Source organism: Cannabis sativa, chromosome 4 (genome assembly GCF_029168945.1).
Source record: "Cannabis sativa cultivar Pink pepper isolate KNU-18-1 chromosome 4, ASM2916894v1, whole genome shotgun sequence".
NCBI classification, from domain to species: Eukaryota; Viridiplantae; Streptophyta; class Magnoliopsida; order Rosales; family Cannabaceae; genus Cannabis; species Cannabis sativa.
The window spans coordinates 75,828,797-75,846,805 of NC_083604.1; the positions used below are offsets into that span (position 1 = coordinate 75,828,797).

At 29.0% G+C, this 18,009-nt stretch overlaps 1 protein-coding gene across 3 annotated transcripts; it reads right to left on the bottom strand.

Moving 5' to 3' along the window:
- Positions 1-2,166: 2,166 nt before the first annotated feature.
- LOC115714957 (uncharacterized) lies at positions 2,167-7,110 on the bottom strand. 3 transcript variants are annotated; one of them, XM_030643720.2, is made up of 12 exons: positions 6,381-7,110; positions 6,198-6,273; positions 5,629-5,704; positions 5,325-5,408; positions 5,092-5,208; positions 4,526-4,954; positions 3,834-4,237; positions 3,636-3,735; positions 3,497-3,556; positions 3,312-3,398; positions 3,070-3,198; positions 2,167-2,774 (listed from the first exon to the last, which is right to left on the bottom strand). In XM_030643720.2, exons 1-12 carry the CDS (start codon positions 6,391-6,393, stop codon positions 2,472-2,474), a joined length of 1,878 nt encoding a protein of 625 aa, XP_030499580.1. In that variant the 5' UTR covers positions 6,394-7,110; the 3' UTR covers positions 2,167-2,471. The 3 variants fall into 3 exon arrangements, with proteins under 3 accessions (XP_030499580.1, XP_060970532.1, XP_060970531.1); XM_061114549.1 differs by lacking the exons at positions 6,198-6,273; positions 6,381-7,110 and adding an exon at positions 5,888-6,084; XM_061114548.1 differs by lacking the exons at positions 6,198-6,273; positions 6,381-7,110 and having other exon boundaries at positions 5,629-5,929.
- Positions 7,111-18,009: the final 10,899 nt, after the last annotated feature.

An 18,009-nucleotide genomic window follows, 5' to 3' on the forward strand; every position in this document is an offset into this window, starting at 1 on the left:
TCTAAAAACACCATTCTGTAACTTCACTATGGCCGCGGCGAGGGTGTATCTCGCCGCGGCGACTGTAGCTCCGATGTTCCCCCATCTATTTCATGATCTAGCCGCGGCCAAGCTGTGTCTAGCCGCGGCCAGATATCCAGTTTTCCTCGAAATGGTGTTGTTTTTGGCCCAGCTCGTCTTTTACTAGACTTTTACATCCCGAGTCCTCTATTATTCCAAAGAACCTGAAAAAATAGAAAACAAGCGTAATTCTGTCCCAACACAGTGAAAAACGCACATAAAATCGATCTAAAATATAGACTAAAAATAGCCTAACAGTTTGCATGTAAACTTGGTCCACTAGTGGGGTAAATACATAAAATACACTGACATTGGGCTCACAGATTAAAGCCCAGTCCGTGGAGTTGTTAATTTTCGTATGGCAGGGGACTACTTGAAGTCGACAAGTGTCGTGTGTGTGTCGTTTTTGCGTACTGCAGTGTCAGAGTAGTGGTCCTAGGACAAAAGGGATGTTTCCTTTAGTGGTATGCGCACTCTTAGGGTTTGACACAGAGGACAACCCCCTAATACAATGGGATTTGGTGTCGGAAGATCGCTACGTCATCTTCAGGTTGGCTTCCAAGGCGTCTCTTGGAAAGCCCTTCCGGATGTATCTCAGATATTCTTTCAAAGGATCTTTAATGATTCTTCGTATTTGGGCAAGGCGCCCTTCCGAACCCAGAGATATCTAATTCTGGACATAATTAGCTGATATCTCAGATGGTCTTGAGGCATATCCTTCCGGGTTGTCTTGGTCCATTATCTTGTCAAGGTTACTGAGCAGGCCCTAGTTGATTAATTTCGAACTGAACATGTTATATGTCTATCTCATTTTCAGAAACACAAAAAACAGTAGATATTATTAATTTTAAATCATTTGTTATATAATAAAATATTAACATTAATTTTGTCTTTTTAGAAAAATGAAAAATAGGATTATAAATTAGAATAAAAAAATATTACAACTATTTTTGAAGTATCTAATCCAATATGTAATCGAATGATTTTGAAGAAATGAGTAGATTAGATAAGATTGAATTCAAAATACAAATGCGTGCACATTAAATGTAGTTTAAAATAGGATAAGTTTGAGTTGGATGAACTTTGGTTTATTAGAATAAAGTTAGAATAATAGTGGAAATGAAATAAAATTATACTAGCTATAATATTATATTGCTTGCTTTTTATTTTTATAATGAACTCTCACCTAATTATTATTAATTATTATTTTATTTGGTTTGATATTGAAATGGAGTAAGTTTTTTTTAGTGTAAATGGTATTATAATTAAATAAAAATGAAGAGTTTTGGGTTCGAATTTATGTCTTCTTTTTTTTTCTTCTCTTGCAAGCTAGCTTTAATGGCTTTTAAAATAATAAAATAAGTTAATTATAGACAAAAGTATCTTTATAAGTTATTTTTATGTGTAATAAAATAATATTTCTATTAAGAAAATTAAAGTACATTTTTTTCATATAGTTGTGCAGTGGAAACATTATTCCAATACTTCAGATTGGAATATTGAACTTCCATTCCGATGGTTTCTACTCAATTTATATGCTAAAGGCATCTGTATTGTGTTATATTGTTGTTGTAATTAATTACCAGGTTCTACATAATTTTAATATAATAACTATATTTGAATATCATTAACTATTAATAAAGTGCTACTTATAGATGGTACTAAACTCTATTAGTGTACAATAATAATACTCATTTACAATATAAAAAAATTTCCCCTATTTCAGTGTAATTATTCTTTTCAGCCATCAGGAAGAATATAATTTTAATTTATTTTTATACTTATTCTCATTATATATCTCCTAAACATTTGAAAAAAAAAAAAAACATCACTATTGAGTGTGCAATTAAAATCTCCCATTAATTAAAAATGAAAAGTATGATAATTATATAACTTAAAGGATGGAACATTGGCATGAAGCTTTTCAGATGAAATCCAAAAAAGGCAAACCTACGAAGATTTAAGCCCAAAATAGACAATATTATACTATGGAGAAATGAGAGATATCCGACGTCCCAAAATTATAATCTCATTGGATGGGACTCCAATAAATTTTATTGCAAACAAACAAAATAATGAAATAAAACTTTATACTTTTTCTACTACCACCAACCAAACAACCCTAAAGTTTAAACATTCAAGATGAATAATGGAATCTATTACATGATTTTCATTTACAGTGGTAACTAATGCAATGAATTCAAATCATACAGGGTTTTACAGCAATATCACAAAATGATTTTTCACAGCATAGTAATATTGTAAGATGGTGATTACAAAATGCAGATAAACAAAACACTGCATATTGCACCATTCTCATCTTCTTCTTTTTTGAGCTTCATATTCTACTTTGTACAAATTAAAATAAAAAGAAAGAGATATTTTATGTAAAAAAAATCTGAATCCTAAACTCACTTCACTAGCTCTTTGGATATCAGATACCGAAAAGAAAAATTGTGAGGAATCCATTCAATGGCCTTTCGCGATTTCCCACTTTGACATTTCTTAACACTCTTTCTTAGAGATTCAGGCAATGTCTGTTGGATCATCTCCAAAACACCACCAGAACATAAACCCGAATCTTTTGCAAAAGACTCTACAATCTTCGGTATAAGAATCTTCTGGTCCTTTCGTACCCCAAAACTTGCTCTTATGTACTCTTCTTTAGCTGATTCTAGTTCTTGCATTATTCTTTTGGGCGTGTAAACCCGAACCTATAAGAAAGAACAAAAGTCTTAAATCCACATCACGAATATATACTCGATCCATTTAATAAGGTGAGGATACCGGTTTTCCAATAACTTTCCTAACAGAAGCTAACATTTGGTTGAAATTTAAGTCTAGAAAGGAAATCTGCTTTGATTTCTTGATGTAAGCATTTGATTTGAGACTTAGAATGAGTACTAATGAGCTTGATTAGAAGCAATGCAGCCTGTTTTAGTTGCAGTTAACATTAAGGAGACAATAATTAAAGCGAATGAGATCAGAAGACAAAGAATAGTAACATACTGCAGGATCAGAATGGCTTCCTGAACAGAGTGCAAAGTGTAGAAGGGGTTCTGAATGGTCAATTGCATATGCTTGCCGCTCATCTCCGGCCTTAAATTTTGTTCTTGGAGAAAGCAGCAACCGCAACCACTATAACAAGTTACAAGCTTTATCAGTGAAAAGTACTAAGAGGAGCAAATTCCATTATGACAATTCATTGTCTGTGTCCAATGTTTGATGAAAGTCTGAGAATGGAAACAAACCTGTCCAGGACGAGACATACGACATCCAAGTATGGAGCCCTGAATGGTGTCCGCACTGATTGTGTGACCCCCGATGTTGTAAGCAGCCTAATAATAAAGACAAGAATAAGAACAAGACTGAGTTAACATAAACATTTTACCACTATTTTCTTTCTGTAGTCAGTTAGTTGAGAAGCGTATATTACCTTTAGGAGTAAAAATACCCTCTTTACATTGTTTTGTGGAATTCCATATGCCAAAAATGCCTGTAGAAAACAGATGTTAGTTATGGAAATTCTAAAATGAGAATAAAATTGTGAACAATGAACTTGTTTAAACCATTACATGCATCACTAAGGCATTGTGTATGTTAATCCAGAACGCCAGCTTTTCGTCGTGTTTCAACTTTCTCGGATCAACTTCCTCTAGCCTAGTGATCAGAGTCCTGTAAGTAATAGAATTTTCTTGTAAGAATGGTAATGTTTACTTCCAAGAAAACATATTCTAAAAAGGAAAAGACACACTTAGTCAACAAAGATTCACCTGAAATTTTGTAACAAATGATCAATGTCACCTAATTTTTGACTATCTCTATAGATCCATGGCACTTCAACCATGGTGCTATATGGTCCACTGAACTCTTTAAGTCCTTCCACATGAAAAGGGTTGTCCAATCTTACATCAAAAGAAGAATTATTCCTGAAACCTGGACTCCACATGTCACACTGTTCTCTTGGAGAAAAACCACTCACTGATGACAGAGATGAATTTGGTGATGAAAGGCCATTGTGTGTCAATGGTGGGTCTGAAAGCTTGCAAAATATACTTGAAATACATTTGATCATATCCTCTGAGAGCCTGTTAGGTGTCTCTGGAATATGATCCGAAATGCGTGTGCCAAGATGTTCTGCTAGACTGATTATGTTTGATGAAGCATTCTGAGCATACTGTGTAAAGCAATTAAAAGGTTAGAAATCCACTCACCGTGATGCCCATGAAGGCAATGTCGTTTGCAAGGATACTGAGGCTACGTTTGGTTGGAAGGAATAAAAACACAGGAATAGGAATGAAAATAGTCATTCCATTAGAATGACATTCCAATACTATAAATGCAACCAAACAAAAGAACTAAATGAAAATTGATTCATTTCCATTAAATTCTATTTCATTACTTCCAACCAAATGCAACCTAAGCTTTAAGCAGAGGAAATCAAGAGAAGATCAATATAAGTTACCTCCATCATGGCCAATGGTTGAGAATGGCAGTAACGCACAGCTTTAGCCGAAGACTCTCCTGGAGGAGAAGTTCTAGTCGAGAATGCAGAATGTTGCGACAATGATGAGTGACAACGGTGAACACTAGAATCTAAATTCTTCTCTTCTTTCCCAATCCCATTTGATTCCTTCCATGGATTTTCAAGTAAGTGACTACTAGATTGAACAGCCAAAGTTTCCCTCTTCGATATCAGACCAGCTTTAGTAGCATCCAATAGCCTTTTCTTGGGAATAGTAAGAGGCGATTTTGATCTTTCATCCTTGGCAGGAGGAGAAACAGTGGTTGCTTGTCCATCAAACGCTTTCCGATATAAGGCCAGAAGATATTGTTCCAAATGTGTAACTTCCACTTCTAATACAGCAATCTCCTTTATAAGCTCTGTTGCAGACTGAAGCCATAGTAAACAAGTGTTAAAAAACAGTTAAAATTCAAAAGAGAATGAAGAAAAGAAAATGCAGGCATATGGTAATGCCATAAAAAGGTTCAATTTTTCTTTGTATAATGTGGAAAATAAGGTATTCTTACCTTAGGCATTTCAAAATCACTTGTGTATTCATGTGTGGAGGTTCTATAACCCAATGCTTTCTCTAAAGTAGACCGAACTTGAAATTGGCCTTGTAATCTTTTTTCAAGTTGCAGAATCTGTACACAAAGATTAATAAAGTTGTTTAAAACCAACATACAACTTTAAAGAGCTTAATCATCACAATACTGTATCACTGTATTAATCATAATTGCTTGAACAGTAAAGTCAGTACCTCTTGCTTCAAAGAGTTGTGCACTTCTTTTTTAGGGGATAGCTTGTTGTTGGTGGTAACACAGGCCTTCAAGTGCCCCATATCCTATTGAAAAGAGAAAAATCACATCTTAACAATTTGAAGCCTTGCCATTTCAATCCATTAAACTAGTCTTTTTTTCTCTGATTTGATTTCCCTTTCTGAATTTCTTCTTTTTTGTTTTTGGTTTATTTCAAGGACCACTTTACCAATACCTATCTTTATGACACAATAATAATCTGGATCATTTAAGAGCAAAAGAGAAAAAAGTGAGTGGTTTTCATACCAGTTTGACACGGTTTGATGCATCCATGGAACAACCAAACTCATCCTCTTCCTCAACCTTTTTCTTATCTGGAAAGCTGCCAATGCATAAAAGTGAGCAAAAAGAATGAGATTGAAGAACAAAAGACTTCATGTCTATAATTCTCTCTCTTCCCACTTCACAACTAAAATCTACTTTCTTAAAAACCAAGCCACCAAATACTCTCATTCACTATCATATAGATAGAAAGAAGTAGAAAACAGATGATGAAATTTCATACTAATTAGTTGAGCCTCAAGTTTCAAGAAACCAATACAATTCCCACTGAAGATCTGAACTTTGATAACCGAAAAGAAATAAAAACACAAACTTTAAAACCTCTCTCTATCAGCAATAAATGAGTAGCATAGAAGACAAAACGTCTAAACAGATGTAATTATAAATATATATATATATATATATACATATACATATATGCTGTGAAAACTCAGACAGACACCCATTTCCCCAAGGAAGCTATTTCTTTACTAGATAACAAAAGAATTAGATTACTTAGCAACAAAAACATTTAAGTACAAGTGTCAAGCTACCTCTTTGAACGCTTGTGCATTGGAAACACTTTGAGTCCCAGCATTTTATTATCTTCACTCCCGTGAAAACCCATCACTGAAATCTCTCCCAAACGACAATAATTTCAGCAAAACGAAAGAAGAGCAGAATAAAAAAAATAGATAAATAAAGAAAACAAATACGGGTAATGATCAGTAGTTTACCACTAGAATCCATAGCAAAATGGGTAATAATGGGAATGAAATTTTCAGAGATGAAAACCAGACAGACCCACTACAGATTAGTACACTCCCACAAAGACCAAAAGGGTTATTAGAGCTCTGATAATCTGAAGCACCAAAGTTGTCGTTTTGCATAGCAGCAAAGTCAGAGCTTTCAGTAATTAGTACCCTTTAAAGTGATCATTTTTTGCTGTAACAGAGTCAGAACGTAGCCAAAGAGAGCTCAAGTTATTTCTTTTCTTTTCCACATAAAACTCACAACTACGGCTTTGAAGAAGAAAGAAGAAAAAGATTAGCCCTTTTGACAAGTGACAGTGAGCTTCTCTTTCAAGCTAATGGAGAAGGTGGAGGAGGAGGAGGAGGAGGAGGAGTTGCTTTTTCTTTTGTATGCTTTTCATTAAAAGAAGGGTAAGTATATTCATCAAAGTCTTTAACTTTAGTTGAAGAAGAAGAAGAAAGGTGGAAGCTTTAGTAGTCTCACGTTGGTAATGGACTAATAATAGTAGACCCCTATTACTATTACTACTACTACTACTACTAGCTCCCTAAGAAAAATGTCAAAGCGTCCAAAAGTGGACAAGGGAGTTTGTTGTTCCTCTCTCCTTAACAAGATAAATCAGAAAAGGGACAAATGAGAGGAAGCTAAATAGTGGGTATAACAGTTAGATGTTAAAATAATTGTTTATATAAAAAAAAATGAAGGAAACCCAAATTTTCACATTCTATTTCCTTGTTGTGAAGCAAGTGGGAGTTGGTGACCGCCAGAGAGAGAGGGACCTTTGTCTCATACTCTTATACATAATCTCCTAAACCATATATGTACGGCTGCATTATACATTTACACAAAACCATGAATGTTTCATATAGAGTTCATTAAAACAGCCTTACTAATTAGTGGGAAGGATGAAAAAAAAAAGATTAAATTTTTATGTTACATACTATCGGGTTCATTTTTTAGATCCAAAATTTGTGAATTCGAAACCCGATCAAGCTGTCTGATATTCAGCCATATAGTGTGATTAATAAAGTATCTCATTAATAATCACTTGTTGTTGGTCTATGGAAAGAATTTTGAGCTTATGATATTTAGACAAATAAGCACTATTTTGTAAACGTTGTGGTCCTTTGTCACTACTTCCTTCAATATTCCTTTCTATTCTAATTAGTTTCTAAGTGGGTTTCTTTTCATTATATGATAATGACTTTTTTTTATCTTGGAATATAATGAAATTTTTTGTCATGACCTACTAAGACCGTTACAAGTAAAGTCATTTTTAATTTTTTTAAGGTCAAAAACTAAAATGTGATTGTGGGGTGTGGCTAAATTTGGCTTTGCTAAAGGAAGAAAAGTAAAATAACCTCAAAAGGGATGAAAGGTAACCAATAAAAGAGACATTGGATACTTAACTCTTAAAAGGAAATGAGAATTTGTGAGCTTTCACTTTGTCTAAATCACTTTTCTTTTCTTATACCCAAATTGTCCATGAGTATCCAATAGACTCTGGTTTGTCACAGAATCCTCTTATTAAAATATGTTAATTAATGAGCTTGACATTTTCCAAGGCCAAAAATACAAAAGAAAAAAATAGAAGAAAAGAGTGTTAGTATTAGTAGTAGTATTAGTATAGTAAAATGGCCACTAGGTCTTTCCTTTTGTCCTGTTATTCACCTACTTTGAAATAATTAAAGCCTTTTTTTTTTCTTTTAATTTTACATTGTAATAGAAAGAGGAAAAATAATAAAATAAAAAAGTATATATATTATAGTTTCTTTGTTAAAAACTTTTCATTGAATAGTTGTTTAATGTTTACCCCTTTTATCTTGAGATTGCAGAGATTGGTCCAAAAAATTATTGTGACCACATGAGTGTTAATAGGCTCTAGCCTTTTTAGGATTATAATTACTTTGTAACTATATATATATTTATATATATATATTATGTCAACCAATTGGGAAAATGAATTAAAAGGGCATCTTCCACTTGGAGGAAGAAATACATATCATTGACAATTGATGGTAAAATAATAGCTTCTTCAGGTCTAATATATATATATAGAAATTTATATATGACATGATAATATTGAATAATAAAAATAAGCTCATTTTAGCTGTGTTTGTGCAGTGTTTATATAATCTTATATTCTGAAATGATGCTAATTCATTTGGTTTCGAGAAAAGATAGCTTAATTGAAATTGAATATTTTTGTTATTTTGGACCTATCTGATATTTTAAACTTAAGTTAAGAGTTTGGTTATTTTTTAGTCACTAATATAAACCAAATGAATCTTCTGTTTTATCCTATTAACTAAATTTTATGTACAAGTTAGATGGGTCAGTTTCTCAATGCCAAAATCATCAGAATATCGATAACTTATTATATTATTTTATTTTAATTTTTTTTCAAATCAAACTGACAGACAGACATGCTCCATTGAACAAGTAACCTAAATGAGTTGCATTAATTATGTTCTTTTTTATAATTATGGATTGCAAAAAATGACATCCCTATTTCAAGGATCAAAATAATACACACAGAGTTCCATGCACATATATATAATATAAATATGTACATAATTTTAGGTCGGGAGTGTAGTTGAAATCAAGAAAATTTACAATGAATTAATGTATTTAAAAACAAATTTAGATCATTAAACAATGTGGTAGATACCATTAGTTTCTGACATGTAAGTGTAACCATATATACATGGTATCAATTTTGATTTAGATTTTGACCATATGAAAAATATTTATATATTTATAATATATGATTCAAAAAAAATGGAATATTGGCATGGTTATTACCATAAATGTATTTATATATATAAGTCTGATAATATATGTTTCCAAGATGAGAAGAAAACACATTTTTTTTCAGATTCGATGGTAAAAGAAGACAAAAACAAGTGTTGGTTACTGCACAAAATTTAACTCAAAAGAAGTATCATACCATAACAATTTCGAAGAAAACTGGTAACAAAATTGTATTATGTGATGATCCTTTGTTTTTTTCTGTAGATATATATATTATTTATTAGTACTATATATTTCCTTGTTTTGTTTTATGTGAAAACATTACTACAATTTATCACACCTTTGAATATTAATGTTGTTTTTTCTCTTTAAAAACAAATTTTGTGTTCATTGTTTTAAAAGGGAAAAATTGTACTCTTTGAGAGCTAAATTTAAATTACCTGGTGACTGTTTATTAATTTATCTTAAATTGATGTATTAGGGTTTTCTAATTATTAAACAAGATCTATTTTATCATTGATGATTTTTATGTAATTTCAACATGTATCCCTTTTATAAAATAAATGTATTAAATAAAAAATAAAAAAAAATAAAAAAAAGACTACATCTTTTTACCAATTTGAAGTATTTTTTTACACGTAATTACAGCAAAAATAATTAATTGAAAAATACAAACAATAACGTGATAATTATATATGTAATAATTTTATAATACAGTTTTATCATAATTTTATTGTTTAGATTTTGTGGCAGTTTTATCTCATATTGCTTACTTACTTTAGCATGGTTAACAAAGTATGTCCTTCAGATTAGACGATGAGATGTCTTGGTTCGAAGAGATTCTTGCACGGTTTACGAATATATATCGTAAATTTATAAGTAATTCTAATTACTCTTTCAAAAAAAAATACAGGCAATAATTTGTGATAATTATATATGTAACAATTTTATAATATATAGTGATAAATTTGTAAATATTTTAGTTACCAAAAAAATTGTATTATAATATCCTTTGGTAATTTTCTGATACAAGAGAAATAAATTTAATATGTGGCTTAGTATTTTTGTAATCTATTCAAAATTATGTACTTTTGGGTTTTTTTTTTCAAAATTTTGGACATTTTTTAAAAATCTCCTAAATAATTAGTGTGACAAGAACATGAGAATCCGAGTTAAATTGAAAAGTAAATATACTTTTCAAAGTTTAGTATAGGAGACTATTGGGAAGATCAAAATGAAGACATACATAGGTTTGTTTCTACATATGATGAAGCTACTATAGCTTGTGTTGTGTTGTGTGTTGAATCCTCTTTCAAGTCACTATAGTATTAGTAGGGACTATTGTTAGTGCCTTGGGTTGAGAAAAAAACAAACTAAATTTAAAAAACAAAATTATGTGTCTCTTATGGTTTTGTGTATAATTGGGGCCTAGATGGGAATAGGCCTATAAATATAAGGGTATAATTCTTATATGAGAGGGGAAAATCCCACAATTAGGACACTAGAAATTATAAAATAAAAAATAAAAAAGTGAACTTTCCAAAGACATTTGGACAAGCAAGTCAATGCCAATCATAACATGCAAAAAGCATCTCTCTCCTTCCCATTTTTTGTCCCCACTTACTTATATCCCTCTCTTATATATAAATCCATCTATATAAAACCATACAAGGAATAAAGGTATGTATATATATCTACCACTTTATTACAATAACAAATTATTTCTTTGTTAATAAACCTATATATGTCATATATGTATACATGGCTTTTTCAACCTCCCCAAACTTTATCATTATTCTGAAAGTTAGTTATAAGTGTTTATCAAAGTCTTTGAAGTTTTTCTTGTTCAACCAAACAAAGTCTTAACTACAAATGACAAGTCCACTTCAAACAAATTAAGCAATACATATATATATAATTAATGGATATGAATTGGGTTGTTTTTTATTTACATAGTCATATTCCCTAATGTTTTTTATTACCTTCTCCTTCTGTAAAGAAGGAAGTATCTTTTTATTTGTAATGAAATATATATGTATAGCGTGGTCGAAAGCTTTTTCATTGAAAGGACTGAGAGACTGACAGCCTAGCAAAGCAAGTTTCAGCTTTAATATTTATCCAACTAACTAATAATAATATAACCAAACAGTACCTTCCAAGAAAATATGCACGCAATTTCATTCCATGCCTTAAAAAGCTTCAACTGCACTTTCAAAGTTTTACCTTTTTTTCTTTAGATTTCTACCAAGAATCTTTAGTGCAATTTCAATTATAAGCATAGCCCAAAATTAATTTTGCCATTGAAAAGATATAATGTATTCATGGGTACAAGTCAAAACTAATAAGAAACCAAAAGGTTGGTCATTCATAAATAGCACTAGTGAAAATTATGTGTTCTTTCTTTTTTGTTTGGTGAAATGAATTTATAAGCACAATAATCAATAATCAATTAATATTTATCCAACTAACTAATAATAATATAACCAAACAGTACCTTCCAAGAAAATATGCACGCAATTTCATTCCATGCCTTAAAAAGCTTCAACTGCACTTTCAAAGTTTTACCTTTTTTTCTTTAGATTTCTACCAAGAATCTTTAGTGCAATTTCAATTATAAGCATAGCCCAAAATTAATTTTGCCATTGAAAAGATATAATGTATTCATGGGTACAAGTCAAAACTAATAAGAAACCAAAAGGTTGGTCATTCATAAATAGCACTAGTGAAAATTATGTGTTCTTTCTTTTATTTTGGTGAAATGAATTTTCATTAAAAAACAATCATTTTAATAAAAACAATTGTTGTATATGAAGGTGCACATGATGTAAATATTTATTCTTTAGATCTGCAAAATAAAAGAAAAATAAATTAGTGGATATAGACCTTTCGAACTTTTATTGGCTCTCTTTTATAGTAATTTGATAGAATGAATGTGACGGGCTTAAAGATTAATACCCTATATTTATATAAATTAATAAATAAGATTTTTTTTATTAAAATTTCTGACACAATAAGTAATTAATAAAATATTTTAATAATTAATCAAAACAAATTGGGTGGTAACAAAATAAATAATGACCATTTATTAAAATATTTTATCAATTAAGTAAATATTGACTTTATTATATTGAATCAATTAAAATCAATATATATTAATAATAATTTAATTTAATATTACCTTATATAAATATTCTAACATCTTGTTCATGTTTTACATTATTGTCCAAATTAATAAATAAATAAAATTGATTTTGGTTCATATTGTATTAGTAAAGGTAGTTTCTTTTGTTTTTAATTCTTATGGTCTAGAAAGGATATGGAATCAATTAAGGAAAGCAATGCTTAAGTTGACCATGATTATTTAAACCCTACCAAGTTTAAAGCATGGGAAGAATCAAATCTTGTACCTTTCAACTCTTTTTAAGTTGATTATCTCACTTTCCATTTTTATCTAATGTAAAGGATTATTTCATAAAGTAGGTGATGTGTGCAAAATTCTATACAAATTTGCCGCATTTAGATTTTTTTTATAATAGAAGTAATAGCAAAAATTGATATTTTAAAAACCATATTCAACAAGCTTATTATTCAGTATTTTCATTCATGTTTCTCAATTTATATATAGGGTAGGTCTCTACACATACTTTATTACACTTTATTTCTATATATTTGTTTTGATTAGTATTTCATTTAACTAAGAACTTGTTTTTATTATATCATGTGACTTTTGAAGACTTTGTATTCAAATTAAATGTATGTTTAATGTTAAATTATATTATTTTGGACTCTGTATTTTGTAATAATTACATATTAGGTTCTATTTTGTTAAATAACAAATTAGATCTTTTTATTTATCAAAATGATACAAAATAATACCCTGAGCTGATTTTTTATCAAAATAAAACTTAATAATATATAACCTGATTTAGATGTGTTGCAAGACTGGTTACATTTCGTGCATATGTTCATGATATAAATTATCTTCAAATTGGTTATACTAAAAAATAATTGCCGAAAATTGAGCTTATAGTATTATTTCATGATATTTTAACAAATACAAGGTCTAATTTATTATTTAACAAACAAAGGACTTGATCAATAATTTTTATAAAATACAGTATTTAAAATGGTATTAATCATTAAATTAAATATTTATATTTTTATTAATTGATGTTAATTACAAATTAAGAGAAACAGGTAATATTAGTTTAAGATTAGCTAGAGTCCAACTCAAAACACTCATTTCTTTCCACTCTTAAAAAGATCTTTTTGTTTCTTCACTAACAGTGACGAAGCCAAAAATTTAGTTGAGTGAGGGCTTGAATAAATATTAAATCAAAATTAATAAAAATAATTGATAAATGTATTTTTCAAATTTTCATCTAAAATAAAATAAAATATTGTCAATAGTATTATTTTATTTTTTTAATAAAGTATTATTTTATTATTATTTTTTGTATTGAACTACTTTTAAAATGGGCTTGATTAGAATGAAAGTAGGCTCATGAATCATGATTAAGATATTGAGTGAGAGCTTTTGTGAATTGGGCTTTAATAAATTGAGCAAAGTGAATTAATATATGTATATATCTACATATAAAAAAAATTGATGTATATATTTGAGTGAGGGCTTTAGCCTACATATGGGCTAAAGTCCCTCTGTCCCTGTTCACTAAGGTTCCCTATTTGGAATCTTTGGGCTGGGTATTATAGAATTGGATTCTTTGACATATTTCAAACCAAATAGGATACGTATAATATATACCTATAATAATTAGTAAGCTTTGGATTGGAAATTTACATATATTGGACCTAAATAAATATAAAAATTTATATTTTTATAATGTGCGATGCGGTGCGATTTGAACTGCATATTAATAATTAAAAACCGTAAACCGAACCGTACTGTGCAGTTTAGGAAAAAGTCAAACCGCGACAGCACCGCAGAGAATTTCAAACTATATTTTTTTGCGGTGTGGGTGGTTTGAGCGGTTTGATGAACACCCCTAGTGACAATTATTCTCTTGGGATCTATTCATTCATAACCGCTCATGAAACTTGGATATTCTCCACGTGTCATTTTTGTACACATGGATAATATTAAATAATCGTTCAACTGCTATTTGTCTTTATCCATAGACGGTTATGTTGACTGTGTTGGATAGTTCTTGTTGATTGTATGTTATCTTTCTTAACTGTCTTTGTAGGAAAAATATTAAGTGTTAAGATACAACACATCTCACGGTTCTCCTTTATATGTCAAAAGCGAGGTGAGTAAACGTTGAAGTTATTTCTACTCCTTAAGCATACTCACGAGTATGTGGATCAATGAGCTGCAAGCTCTTACTCGTGAGTATGTGGATCAATGAACTGAAAGCTCTTACTAACTAATATGTGGATCAATAAGTTGCAAGTTCTTACTCACGAGTATGTGGACCAATGAGTTGCGAGCTCTTTGTTTACTCGTTCTGAACAACTTTCATTGTGTATTTTATTTATCCTGAGATGGACTTGTTGTCTCGCCAATCTCACTTAATAATAGTTATTATCACATCTCCCAGCCACTCATGTTATTAAGCTCCCAAAATAAAAGGTGTAAGAATCATTTTCTCTAAGAAACTTTAATGAGTAAATCAAAAAACTTATAATGAATACAAACAGGAGTTCATGTATACTCACGATTCTGACTGATCTATTAATAATCATTGTTGTGATATGAATAACTCTTTAATGGTAAATGACACGTTAATGAAAGATATTATATATCGGTCCAGTCATGCATAATCAAATTATACAAAACACATTTACTACATGTCTATCTACATATGTTATTCGAATCAAAATCGCACACACTAAAAGTATAGTGTATGGTAAACCGTATTTAATAGTTCCATATTAGAGATTCATATTATTTTAATATACTTTCGACTAATTTTATTCATATCGTATTCTTACAAGATTATACCTTCTCCATATGAATAAAAAATATTTAGATATTTATTATAATATATTTCTATAATTAATATATTCATTTATCTTATAATTATATTTCATATATTTTGTAATATATTATACGTTAATTACTTGTTTTTAGATTGTAAATCCTAACACAAAAGCAACATAATTTTTTTACAATAATACGAAGCATTATTTTTTTGTTATTTTAAAACAATGTTGTTTTTACATTACTTTTACGAGAAATGTAATGTTTTTTTCTTAAAAAAAAACTAAGTAAAAGGTAGTAAGAATAAAACCTGTAAAAATATAAATAAAATAAAATCTGTAAAAATTAAATAAAAAATTCATAAAATTGCAAAAAACTTCCTATTTTAAGTATATTATGTATATTATGTAAATTTTCTTATATAATATTTGGTAATTATCCGTTACTAAAAAAAGACTTGTACTTGCATTATCTAATACGGTTTTTTTTCCTTTTTTTTTTTTTTAAAGAGCTAGCTCAAAATATTTTGTCGTCCTTTTAATTTGTAAGCACAAAATCAAGTTTCTAATTATAACTTATTTTGCACTCTTTTTTCCAAAATATATAACTTATTTTATCACTTATCATTGGATCGTCTTCGAAATAGACAATCAATATTCAATCTTTAGTATGATCAATATATATGTATAAAAGAGGGTTTTGAAGAGATGATGTGGCATTCTCTTCTTCTAATGTTCTATTTTTCTAATTTCTAATTTTTTTGTTTTTTTTTTATTTTTTATTTTTGTATTTAACATTTATAATCATTCTATAATTAACATTTATTTTTATATTAATTGAAATGAAAATAATAATATGTCTTTTCATTTTGTAACACCCATATCAAATTAAACATCTATTATTATGATTATTAATATCACATTCTCTACATATTCTCATGTTTAATATGTAACTACTATTTATGATATATATACTAGCTATCTATATAATTATCTAATTAGTTGTTAGGCATGATGATGTGGCATGCTCTATGACTTTCTTTAAATCTTCTTTGTTTGGACATTTTTTCTATATGTTTTTCTTTTTTCTTTTAATTTTTAGGGATTAATTATAATAAAACCTATTAATTATTATCAAAATTATACTCCTAATAATACTTTGAGCTTTCAATCTTCCCATCTTGGGAATCGTAAGACCAACAACCACTTCACATTTTCTATTCTATATAAAGTGTGCCTATATAACTTAAATTCTTGGTTTATGAGAAATTCATGGGTGACTTTTTATTTTTATTTAATAAAATAATAAAATATTATTTATATATAATAAAATAATAATAAAACAAATCTCATTAATATTTGAACTGATATTTGAACTGATATTAAATATTAGAGAATCACAACCCATTTAAAAAGAAAATTTATATATAATAAAATAATAATAAAACAAATCCCATTAATATTTGATGATATTTGAAGAAATCAAACTAATAAGGCCAAAAAAAACTAAGATGAAAAGAGAGAAATCTTAACTAAAAACATTTGCAATAACTAAAACGATAAATATTTAACGAAGAAAGCCAAAAAAATTAAAAAAAAAACAAGAAAAAAATCAAAGTAGCAAGATATTATATGAATCCATATAATTCTCATTATTATTATTAACACGAACATATTCTTTGTACTCTTTCATCTAGAACTCTCACATAATTCAAGAGCAAAAAACCAATTTTAAGATCTGATCACAACGATATTTCCTTTACCACAATCCTAAATAGATTATATAAACAAATAATCATCTCCACTTATATTCACACAAAGAGAATTAAGCTCTCCTTGATTAATTAACACGTAGTTCTAATAATGAGTTCATTACTTTCATTACAATCATTAAAGCCTGACGTAACTCTTTCCCTCAACTTATCATCACAATTAAACACGACGTCGTTTTCAATTGAGTAGTACAAAATTTTTATTAACTAGAGTGCTCATGTAGTGATATTTGTAAAGTAGTCAAGGTTTATTTGATTAATTAGAGTGCTCATGTAGTTAGCTATAGAGGGATAATAGGTCAATAGTTTATTTTTTCTTGGTCGACGTACTTTCCAATTTGCATAATAACTTTTTATGCTGATTAAGATTCATTCTTGAGTTTTTTATAGTATCAAAGGGCAAAAGTCTTACTTCAAAAAATTGACTTCAAGTACCTGCCATAGAAGAATGGCATTACTTTCAAACGTGATAACAATTAATTATATATGATTATTTGTTGTGTCACGATCAAACTATATAGCATCTAAAACTTATTTGGACAATATAATTTTTTCTTATGTTTTTTAATAACTTTTTTTTTTCTAAAACTTTTTTAATAGGCTTAAGTTTAACAAAGATTCAGATACATAAGCACTATTGCTTAAGCAATATAAATAGAAAAAATCTAAAAAAAAAAAATCAAACTTTAAATAAAACTAACAATATGTGTGTTTAGAGTCTAATTTTGTGTTTGCCACTTCAATTAATTGCAGGTCAATAATAGTGAGGAAGACTTTGAGAAGGCATTGAAGCAATCGGGTATACTTTGATTGAGATGTATATGACTAATGATTATGATCACTTTTTATTTAAAAGCACCCAACCCAGACTTGTTGAACAATAAATGAGATTATAATAATAATAAAAAACAATAAATTTATATTGGAGAAAATAATAATGTTTAAATGAGCTATACTAAATGCACATTCTTTCCATAATTATCATCAATATGATGTGTATGTGCATAACAACTACTCAAGCTAAAAATTAGCATAATATATTGATGACCAAACCAACTAACCAATTTTTTCATCTAATGTAGTAATTAATTGTCAACGACCAATATATTTATAAGTTGTGAATTTATTGATTTTTGTTTTAAAA